The 12,017-nt window shown below is 45.3% G+C and overlaps 1 protein-coding gene across 4 annotated transcripts in view; it reads left to right on the forward strand.

Moving 5' to 3' along the window:
* CALN1 (calneuron 1) overlaps positions 1-12,017 on the forward strand; it is a 399,176-nt gene that overhangs the window by 33,614 nt on the left and 353,545 nt on the right. For all 4 annotated transcript variants that reach the window (XM_087417410.1, XM_087417409.1, XM_087417411.1 and 1 more), the window contains exon 2: positions 7,154-7,278. In XM_087417410.1, coding sequence (XP_087273536.1) covers positions 7,161-7,278 — 118 coding nt within the window. In that variant the 5' untranslated portion in view covers positions 7,154-7,160. The remainder of the gene's footprint in view (positions 1-7,153; positions 7,279-12,017) is intronic.

The raw sequence follows: 12,017 nt of genomic DNA on the forward strand, positions 1-12,017 counted from the left end.
TCTAATCACATCCTGTGATGTTGGTACCCCTGGTTAATGTCTTGACTGCAACCTTAGGAGAGCTCCTGAGCCAGAACCACCCAGCTAAGCAATTCTTGATTCCTGACCCACAGAACCTGTGAGATAATATTTATTGTTTTAAGCCACTAAGTTCAGGGGTAGTTTGTTCTGTGGCAATAGATCACTGACTCAGCCAGTTTGGAGAGCAATTTGGCAAGATCCAGAAATATTTTACCTATGTATGTGGGATAGAGAAGTTCCTGCAAATATATACAAAGAGATACATGTGAGGATATTCATTGCATCATAATTTTCTGTCATTGAATAAATGGGTAAATAAATTGCAACATATTTATACAGTGGAAAAACTGTGGAGCAGTTAAAAATGGATTAACTAAATGTATGTATATGGATTTGGATAAATCCCTAAAATCTAATATAGAGTGAAATGTGCAAGTTGCAACAGCATATGTATGGTGTGACATTATTTATGTAAATTTAAAGATATATACAGTAATACTATAATATATTCTATATGGTTACATTTAAATGCAGAAAAATTTAAAAACATGGAGGGGAAGGATATATTCCACCTCCAGAATAGAGGTGTCTTTGTGGAGGGAGGTGGGGGGATAGAATAGGTGGGCAGGGCTTCAATGTAATACATTAATGCTTTAAAAAAATCTAAAGCAAATAAAGCAAAATATTAGCCTGTGTTCAATGTGGGGGGTGAGTCCATGGGAGCATTATGTTATTTTCTGAATTTTCTGTTTGTTTGAAATAATCTTTATTGCCATTAATTTTTAATTTTATTTATTTATTTTTCCCCCGAAGCCCCAGGAGATAGTTGTATGTCATAGTTGCACATTCTTCTAGTTGCTGTATGTGGGACGTGGCCTCAGCATGGCCGGAGAAGCAGTGCGTCTGTGCGCACCCAGGATCCAAACCCCGGGCCGCCTGCATCGGAGCGCACGCACTTAACCGCTAAGCCACGGGGCCGACCCCTTTATTGCCATTAAAGTAGATTTCCATGCTATGGTTTTTAGATTTCTTCTTTGCTTTGCAAAGGTCTACACCTATTCCAAATCATCTTGCCTTTCAGCCTATTTTGTCTTTTCCTTTTGACTTGATATCTCCTCACTTACTCTGATATTTTCTTATGCATTTGCATTCTTATTTCGTGGACACCCTACTTTCTTACTTGTTTTTAAGGACATAACTAGAAACTTTGTAAAATTATCTTCTTTCTCGTATCATATCATTGTCAACAATATGTTTCTTGCTCTACATCTGCTTGCAAGTGCTTCCTCCTCTAATGATGCAGAACTTCTATACAGACCTCCACCTTGGTGTTTTCTGCTTACTCATTGCTGTCTGATTTGAGCTTTGTCCAAACCCTGTTTGCCAACTGGCTTGCCCCTGCAGGATCTCAACAAGGGAACACAATTGTTTTATAAGTGCTTGGCAAATGCCCAGGGTCTAGCTGGCTTTCCTCTAGTGCGTCTTTGCTGGAGTAAGATGGGATCTTCTTGTTCCCATAACTTAACTCTTGGACTCTGAGGAGGAGACATACATTTCTGGGGTATCTCAGGTCTTCTGCAGTACTTCTTTAGTCAAAAGCAATACATGAAAAACCATAATCCCCATAGGTCATCGCTCCTAGGGTCCTTCTCACAAACACCCGTGCATGTAGCAAATTTCATATTTCACGTGTAGGGCCCACACCTCAGATCCTTCCATTCCTAGCCATGATGTATATGGGAGGCACGATCCCTGAGTAGCTAGAGGAAGGAGGTTGCTGCTTCACGGTGGTGCTGAGGACAGTGGGGATTTGACGCTGGGTGCTTTTAAAAAGCAATTCCAACATAGACGGAAGGGTGATTGTCTGATGTTGTGCTTTGTCATTCCTGAGTCTCTGAAATAGAAGAGAATTTGGGTAGATAAAAATCTCTTCTTATCCCCTTACTATCTGACTCTATTATTTAGTCTCTGAATTCAGAGTGTCGGTATGCCACTGGTTGTCATTGTAATCCTAATTGTGCTGACTTAATGGAAGCTTCTTCCACACGCTGGCATTGGTGCTGTCAGGAGTATCATTAGTTTCGTGTGCCTTCATGGGTATTTTTAGGAGAATTTGGCAAAGGCCCTATCGAGGTTGGCTAGGCTCTTTAACTTTAGAATGCAAGGTCAATATTGCCACTTGTATGTCTGGTAATTAAAGGACAGGAACTGCTGTCAAGAGTGCAGTAGATTCCACGCACACTGCAGACACTCTCCAGAGAGCCCAAACTTCAGCTGAGGTCTTGCACCTCCTTTCCAAAGTCCATCCAAGACTTCAAAAAATTCTTAAGTTCTTTGAAAAAGTTTCAGAGACAAGTTAAAATGCATTTCTCTAGATATCTTTTTTCTCTCTGTGGTCCATTACCGGAAAGCGATGCAACTCAAATACGTTAGAGCAGTGCGTCTCAAACTATTAGTGGGGAAGGACCAGTTTGTTTTTTTTAAAGTTCCAGTCCTTGGCAGACTGATACTTTTATAAAATACAGTAAGAATGAATTACTGGAAAACTAAAATAAAAAAGCAACGATATACAAAAATCAAGTCAATTGGTCACATGCTTACAAGTTGGAACAATGCTATAAATTGCTATAAAAATTTCACTGCATTCTCTCAATTCCTGTCCTTATCTCGTTCAGACCAGCAACAAACTGTTTGACTGGCAGTGGTCCACAGACCACACTTTGAGTCTCACTGCTTCAGAGGCCCTGCAGAATTATGTTTGGTACACTCTTTGTCCAGAATAATAATATCAGCCTACAGCAGTGTGCCTGGATCTTAAGTACCGTAGTGAAAAAAACAGACGGTGTATGAGTCTGGGTTCTCCAGAGAAACATAACCAATAGGATATATATAGAGAGAAAGAAATTTAGTATAAGGAATTGGCTCACATGGTTATGGAGGCTGAGAAGTCCCATAATCTGCAGTTGGTGAGCTGGAGACCGAGGGGAGCTGATGGTATAAGCTCTATTCTGAGTCTGAGTCTGAGTCCAAGGGCAGGAGAAGACCCATGTTCCCGCTTGACAGTCAGGCAGAGAGAATGAATTCTCCCTTACTCTGCCTTTTTATTCCATTCAGGCCTCCAACAGACTGGATGAGGCCCACCCATATTAGGGAGGACAACCTGCTTTACTCAGTCTACCGATTCAAATATTGATGCCCTTCAGAAACATCCTCACAGACACACCTACAATAATGTTTAACCAAATATCTGGGCACCCCATGGCCCAGTCAAGTTGACACATAAAATTAACCGTCACTGAAGGGCATCATCTCAAGTCAATGTGAATGGGGCTCTTTGGTTTATTATTCTGCCAACAAATGTACCAGTTCCTTGACCCTAGAAACAGGAACTACCCCCTTTTGTTTTTAACCTCCTGATACCTTGTCCATTATGTGACCACAAGAGTCAGCCTCCCTGGGGCCCAGGAAATAGACTCTTCTTCAGCTTTGGTGCTTTCCTTTCAAATAGCCTCTTCCTCCTGATACAGCCACTGCTTGCCGACACCACTCAGCGCCGGGCCCCCCGGTGCTCCGCTGCTCACACACCAGATCCCTCAGCACCGTGGTGCCCAATGCCAGCCAGCTTCTCTCTGAAGCTCACCCTCTGCTGGGTCCTTATAACCCTCCCTCATAACCCAGCATTTTTAGCTTCAACCCAATACATCCATGACCTCCTTTTGCCCTGCATCCTGCTGCATAGAATCCTTAGCAAATAATTACTGATGATATTTACTGAGATGTGCCTGGGGCTAAGTCCAGTGCTTTCCATACCTTATTTCATAGTTACAAAAATACTGTTCAGTATGTATCAGAACCCCAGTTTTACAAAGAAGGAGACTGAGGCTTACAGAGGGTAAATAACTTACCTACATGGCTAGTAAGGGCAGAGCTAGGATTTAAATCTAACACTGTTTTTGACCAGAAAGTTCTGATTCTTAACCATGAAACCATACTGCCCTACCAAAAATACAGAGAAATTATTCACATGATAACCAGTCACTTTAATATTTCTCAATGAGTAAAACTGCTATTGAAAATATTTTTGTTCATTGACCTCCATGTAAGGATCCATCTTTAAGTTTTAGTTCAGGACCACGTTGATCTTTGCCCATGAACTTGTATGTTTCCCTCCCTTAGCCAAAGAGAGGATCTTAAAGCTTGGGTTTCCCCAGGCGGCTTGGAGTGAAATTTAGTGCTTAATTGCAGCAGCTGTTTTTAGCTTACTTGGGATAATGTTCTTCCCTTTCCTGAACATGACTTTATTTATCTATATGGATAGTTCAATTGCACGTTTCCCTTCCCACTAGACTTTGAGTGTTTTGGCTGCAGGGACTGAATGAACTGAATCCGTACCTAATTTTGTAAGCTGCTTTTTCCAGAAGCAAGTTATGTTGATATACCAAGTGGGATTCAGTTGTGACCAGTTTTCTCTGCAAAGTACTCAACATTTATTCCGTGGCTGAACTGGGGAGTGGCTTGGATATGTTCGTTTCGGTATAACTTTGTAATTGAAGCTGTAAAAATGCGTGTGGTGGATCCAAAGCTTCCAACAGCCAGATAAAGCCGATAATGGAAAGATATTTACAAAGTGCTGGGGAACTAGAGTGATGAGTGGTGAAACCGGAAGGAAAGCTGTCAGCGCCTATACGGACCTGAGTGGGGCTCTCTCCAGGTAGCAAAATTAGATAAGATCAGTGTGAGTGTCTTCCCGTGTTTACAGAGGACTTAAAAGATGGTTGAAATAACAGCTGGTGAGGCTGCTGGGTCGTGGGGCCATGGCTGAGAGGGAAGCTGAAACCACACGGGTAGCATTAACCAATGTTACTTCTCATCTCCAGACCGTGGGAGCCTGTCCACACTGAAAAGACTACAGCACATAGCCCCCCAAATCAGGATTGGCCTAACTCATATGGCTGATTCTCACTTTTAAACCTGTTTGGTCTGAAATTTAACTTAGAGACAAGAGGAGATGTTAATTGAAGCGTTCTTCCAGAGAAAGATTCTTGAATTCTCTTTATGTGTAAGGATAGGTTTGGCCGGGGGGGAGGTCTGACTTATAATTAGCTAAAGATGTACCCATTATAACTGGCAAATGCGTGTGCACTTTGTACCTAGCATCCTGCTGTTTGTGATCAGCCTGGCGAGGCACATTTTGTTAGTGGTGGAAAGAGTTAAGGGTGGCTGGGAGGCTGACGGCTGGCTCTTGGCTCAGCCATGTGTCTGTTTTACTTGTCGGGGCCCAGAACATTTGTGAGAGTCGTCCCAGTTGTTATGATGAGTGAAAAGTACCTTTGATAGAAATAGAGGAATCAGGAAGTGTGGCCTATTTTTTTTTAGGAAGAAAATTAATTCATTTTTAGACATCTTGAGTTTGAAATGAGAGTTGGACATCCGGGTAGAAATGTCTGGTGCTCAGCTGAGGCTGCTTAGTCGAAAGAGGACTAAGGAAGCTTGTGTTCTAGAATTGATTCTTGCTCTAACCTGCTTTGTGCTCTTGGTCAAGCTCTGTAACTTTGAGGAGTCTCGTTGTTTGATCTCTAAGTCAGCTGCTCACAGCCCAAACCATGCTGGTGTGTGCTCCAGACTGGAAGGAGAGAGAGGAGGGGGCGTCCCACCTGGCCTGTCACTCAAGGCCGTCTCAGGGAAGAGAAGACAGGAGTCCTTGCTCCCTAGCGCCTGCCAGCTCCCGCATCCCGCGATCAGCGACGGTTGCTGTCATGAGTGTGGTTGGAGGGATGGCGAGCTTTGGGTGCCCTGAACAGTCATCCTCAGAGACTAGCCTTCTGTTGGCTGTCTTTTCCTGTAATTTACACTTTGTTACTCAGCAGTGCCCAGAGGGGCCACTCTGGCCACTGATGAAAACTTTAGTGCTGAGGAGACTCTGAAATGACTTACATGAGAGTGATAGGTGTGTGGGGAGAAAGCTCAGAGGTCATTTCTCTCCCACAGAACTCCTGGCACGGAGGCGCTCAGCCTCTACTTGAATGCCCCCAGTGGCGGGAAGATTACTCCTTCCAGTGCTGCCCAGGTCACCTTCCTGGAGCTCTGTTAAGAAAGTGTTTTAACCCTCGCCCTATAATTGACTCCCCATACTTCTTACCTATTCCCTAATTCTGCTCAGAGGCTTATCAGTCCTCCGAGCCCCCCTTTCCAGATGGGGAAGCAGAACCTGATGCGCTCGGTGGCTCACTCACTGTAACAGCCGTGCCCGCCTTTGTAACTGCCCTTCCTCCTTCTCTTCTGGGCCTGCTCTTTCATTCTCCTTACACCTCTCTTCCCTCCCCTTTAGCCTGGAGCCTCTGGCCTGCCTTGCGCCAGTGGGAACTTCTAAGCCCCTGTGGTGACCGCCTAGGCAGAGGAGCTTTGACTGGAGGGTTTGTTAGTCTGGTCTAAGGGGAGGCTTTAGTTTCCTGTGAGGGTGCTAGAAGCTGCTTTGTTCTGGGGCACCCTGAGGCGTCACTCACCTTTACCGCAGGGCAGGCGTGAGTGGTGTCTCAGAGGGGTGTGCTCACAAGCCACTCACGCAAGCAGGCCGGTGTGGGGGCTGCTTCTCAGAGGTGCAGACTGCTGTACGTGTTCACTTCGAGCCTGGGCATCTGCTCCCTCTGTGAGTGCTGTGTTAGGGGAACACGTGCTTACCTGGGAACAGTGAAGTGCTTGGATCTCCCCATGGCCACAGCCAAGATGTCCCGTCCCTGAGCAGCCCAGTGTTTCTGGGATGCAGGGTCCTTTCTTATGAGGATCGAGAAAGAGTTTATCAGGCCAAGAGAAGGAGCAGGGAGTACTCTTGTTTGCATGGAGAGACGGTTTTATGATGCCATGGTGTCCCACAGTCTGCAAGGACAACATGGTTCCAATTCGTAATTAAACGGGGAAAATGAAGTAAGACGTAGCATGAAGGAAGGGATAGAACTTGAGATCATTTGGGATTGTACAGGCCCCGGGGACCCTGGAATGTTCCGACTTTCCCTCTAGAAATGTTATTTTAAAAGTAACACTGGCCATCTGAAAACTGGGGTGGTCCTTTAAGGAAGGAAAGGAGGAATGAATGATGATGTCTCTCTCTCCCCGCCCCCCCTTCTCCTGTGAACAGGGAGAAGATGCCTTTCCACCATGTGACCGCTGGCCTGTTGTACAAGGGGAATTACCTCAACCGCTCTCTCTCTGCTGGCAGCGACAGCGAGCAGCTTGCTAACATCTCCGTGGAGGAGCTAGATGGTAAGGAGCCCACCCTGTTTGGGAGGTTACCACCCAAGGGAGGCATTTGTGGTTATTGTGCATCTAAGGTGAAAGCACCAGGCTCTGGCCACCAGTTGTGGCCAAGTCTAACTCGGGTACAACGGCAAAGAGTTAGAGATAAATTCTGCCTAAGTGACTTCTTTGTGTGGGACAGACCTTATAGCCTGAAAAATCTATGGTGAATGTTTTGATTTCTTGGATACTGACTGAGGAGATAGCCTTCAACTCCCGAAGTGTGTTTTCCAGGTTATGGAATCTTTGTCACCAGTGGTGTTGTCGTGTTTTCATATTGTCATTTATGATGGGGCCCAGGTGCAGGGGAGGTTTAAGCCCTGCTAACGGCTGTCTCTTGACTTGTGGCCATGGTGCTTGAACCCTGCCCAGATTAGAATCATCGGGAAGCGGTGTTGAGGTGGGAATGGACAGCAATTATTTTAATTGCTGCTGTTCCTTTGCAACACAGTACAGCTCTGGGTACTCAAGGCAGGGTTAGGGATGAGAACAAGCCTGGGAACACGATGACGACATTCATCCTGGGACAGGGCCCCACTGTATCCCCATGGGTAAACTAACCCCCTGATTAGAAGAAATTAAAAAGAGGGAGAGGAATTTTTTTCTAGAATAGAGAATTAGGTTGACTCAGCCAGATGCTGCATCTAGGTGCTACATCTGCGGAGGCCAAACCAGAATCGGTTTTCCCTAGTGTTTTGGAATGCTGTGTTCCCGTGTAACACCATTTTAAAACATGAAGTTTAAATTTACTTTCTAAAACAGAGAAGTCAAAATTACCCCAGATGGCCCACATCTTTGCTCTGTATGTGTAATGGTCCAAACCAGTGTGCTTTCTCCATGCACGTTTCTCACAAGGGGATGGTGGGAGATTCAGCTCTGGGCCAGAGAGGCCAGACTCGCTTCACCATTGGCAGGAGATGAGGGAAGCAAAGGTCAGGGTCGTGGGATGGTTTTTCCTGCCTTTGTCTATTTGGTTTGCTTGCTTCTCTAGACCCACGCTTATTTACGTGAACGCTGGAGGGCTGCGTCTGAGGAGAGGCTGGGATGTTAGAGGAGGTGGGAGTGATGCGGGAGGAGCTGGCTCCTGAGGACCAGCAGCTGCTCACTGCCGTCTGGACAGAGACTGGTGGCCAAAGAGGAGAGCGGGACCCTCGGATCTCCTGGCCTTCAGTTGGCCAACGGACATCTGGATGCAGGGCAATAGAGGCAGGCAATAGAGCCCTGACCACCTCTGAAGTGAGTCCGTCCTGGTGACCATAAAGAAGGCTGAGCGAGGCTGGACTGGCTGCGTTTGGCAGGGAAGGCGAGGCCCCAGCTTTCCTGCACCCCCAGGAGTGGGGATTAGGGCAGGTGATGCCCTGATTTGGGTGGGTTTTCGCTGTGTTTGAGTGGGTCCCCTGGGTTTAGTCATCAAGTCATCAGTTAGCAGGAGGGACGGGGAGCCTCATGCATGGGGCTCTGCTGAGCAGAGGCCCTGAGAACTGGCAACTCTTAAAGAGGCTGAGATTACTAACCAAATGAAGTTGGAAAATCATCTGTGGCTTTCACACATCCTGGCTTTCCATCTCCCTTCCTCCTCCCTCCCCACTTTGCCATGAATAATCAAGAGATGATTTCTCGAAGGCTTTTTTCTCTGTGAAATCTGGGCCACCTCTGCGGCGCACAGCTTTTCAGGAGGACCGCTGGCTGGATTTTGGCCCCTCGCCTCCCCTGGGGTGCCTGGCGGAAAGGCCCTCTGTGCTCCTGGGCAAGCAGCAGAGCTCAGGAGCTTGCTTCACCCAGGCCCAGGCAGCTGAGCAGGGCTGAACCACACCTTCTCGGCAGGTGAGATGAGCAGGGAGTGATGCTAACAGTCCTCCAGCCCAGGTGGGCAGACTTAGCAGTGGAAGCCCTGGTGGGGGTCCCTGATTGAGTGAAGCCAGACTTTATGGCCTGAGGCCGGCTGGTGAAGATGCAGTGTTTGTCCTTCAGGAGGGTCATCCAGGCTCTCAGCCTGGAGAAGGGCCATTTATTTTCTGACAGAAGATTTCTTCTACTTATTTATCTATCTTTTGCCAAGGTGAACCCTGAGTTATGACTGCTCATGCTTTATTACGAGCATCCCGGGGCTCTGGGCAGGGCTGTGCAGATGTGTGCTGAGTTTAGAGCAGGCGGCAGGGTCTGAAAACCAACTGGCGTGAATCAGTTCAGATGACTTGCAGGTTGGTTCTTGGGGAAGCTGAACTTGCTAAGCCTTTGCCTATTTGCTGTTCTCTTGGGCCTGCCTCATGTCAAGCCGAGCCCTAAAGTCCTGCTGCTCGGGGCCACTCATTTATCCTCAGAGGACACGTGGTGTTGCATAGGGAGTTGACATAGTGGACACTGATGGACGTTGAAGGATCCTTTGTGGTCCAGCTACCTCAGGCACAGATGTTAGTACTGTCCTCCCTCCCTGCTCCCCACCCTGCAGCGGCTGCAGCCTCCTGTTTATGCATCGTCGGGGACAGGATCCCCCACCTGGTTAGTATTTAGAGGGACGAATGCCTCTTTCCTTCAGTGTAAGGGTCAAAGGCGCCCAATCCCTGAGTGGTTACCCTCTGAGACCAGGCATGAAAAGAGCCACTCGCCATGCAGACCATCTCCAGCTGCCATTCACTCTGGGAAGTTTCTATTTCTTCTCTTTAAACAAAGCTCAGGAGGAAATAACACAAAGCTGCATCAATTTGGCCAGACTGGAGTTGGAAATCACCCAACAAACTCAGCAACAAGGAATTGGTTGAGACATTCATTCATTCATTCATATCCATTCATTTATTCATTACAGGACTGTTTGCCCAAATGCTTTCTGGGTGGAGGAGGAAATCAAATAAGTATAATATTTACTGCCTGTCCCCGAGGACTCTGCAATCTACCCAGGGAGTTTATATACAAAATTTATTAGCAGTCCCTTGCACTTTTAGAGCGTGTCATGTGGAATTTTATTACACATATGAATTATAATTTTTTAAAAACAATTTTCTCAGTGCTATTTATTGAATAATCTTGTTATGCTGTCCTAATCTCAGATTAAATTTGCCTCTATCTGAAGTTCATTCATTTTCATTGATATATGGTGTTCCATTGTATATAAATATACCTCAGTTTCTATACCCATTCTATTCAGGTGGATATTTGGGTTGTTTCCAGTTTGGGGCTATTCGGATCTAATGCCACCATCCCCCTTCTGGTGCGGCTGTGAGGTTAGGGCATGCTCTCCTCACGGCTCCCTTGGGCCGTTGTGAAATGTCTAAGTGTGAGTATTTCACATTATTTTTGCCAGTAACAGTGTCAGCTCCTCAGATTGCTGTCTTGGGTCTTCCTTTTAGCTTAGGTTAATTTGTTGTCACATCTTCGATGGCTGTTATTTCTGTTTTTTTCTTCAGGAACACCTTCCATCTAATGCTAGATCTTCATTCTTTGTTTCTCACATTACACGTCTCTTCTCATATCATTTTTCTCTTTTTGCGTTGCTGCACTCATTCTTGAGTTTGTATTCCACATCACTGATTCAATTGTCTGCAGTCATTTAAAAAACTTTTTTGTTATTGCCTTGAGAGCCTATTTTCATTATGGATGAAAGTTTCAGTTTATTTGTAGCCTGATTTTATTTCAGTAGCTCTCCTTCCCTTTTTTTTTTTAACTTTTTGGTCAAAGTATAATACAGAATATAGAATATAATACAGTATAATAAAATACAGGATAATGCAGAAAAGTGCTAATGTACAGTTCAATTCTTATGGAACGTGAAACATGCAACTACCTGGGTCAAGGAATAAGGTGTTTCCAGCACCCTGAGGTCCCCCGAGGGGCTTCCCCATATCTCTTCCTCAGAGACAACCACTGCCCTGCTTACTGTCATCGTTGGGTTGTGTTGTGTTTTCCCTTCATCTCAGAGGGGTCAGGCCATCTCTTCTTTTGCATCCAGCCTCTTGTCCTGAATATTATATTTGTGAGACTCAACCATGTTTTTGAGACTAGCTGAAGTTCATTCATTTTCATTAATATGTGTGTTCCATTTTATATAAATAAGCCTCAATTTATTTATCTGTTATTCTGGATGGGTGTTCGAGTTGTTTCCAGTTTGCAGCTGTTAGGACATAATCTAACCATCCTCCTTTTGCTGCTGTGGTCTTAGGATGCACTCTCCTCGTGGTTCTCTCTTGCTGTTTTACTGGGGCCATATTTTTTTATTCTCTTCCAACTCTTTGTCTTATTGAGAACAACTTGTATTGTTTATGAAAATCCCTTCTGTTTCCTGTCATAAATTATATATATAATATATATATTTTATATAACAATGATATTTATATATAATTATAAATATAAAAGCCTTTTTCTCCAAGTCTTCCAGCTGATGCTACCTTTATTTTGCATTAGAAGATGTTTTTATATGATCCTTTTTGCTTTTTTCTGTTCTGCTTTGTGATTCAACAATTAAAGTTCTTTGTAGGCCCCATATTTGTCAGCAAACAAGGTTTATAGAGAGTCTTTAGCCTTCTTTGTTCTATCTTCACTTTATCCCAGCCCTGGGATAATTGTCCTCTTTTCAGCCCCAGCTGGAGAGTCCAGTTTCTAGAAGACATTCATCTAGAGCACGGCTGCTAGGGGCAGAGGTAGGATCTTGATTGCCCCTACTGTTGGGTTCACTTCCTGGGCCACAGATTGGTATAACTCCTTTGTGCTTTCCC

Source organism: Ceratotherium simum, chromosome 26 (genome assembly GCF_057802395.1).
Source record: "Ceratotherium simum simum isolate JZ-2026a chromosome 26, ASM5780239v1, whole genome shotgun sequence".
Taxonomy (NCBI): Eukaryota; Metazoa; Chordata; class Mammalia; order Perissodactyla; family Rhinocerotidae; genus Ceratotherium; species Ceratotherium simum.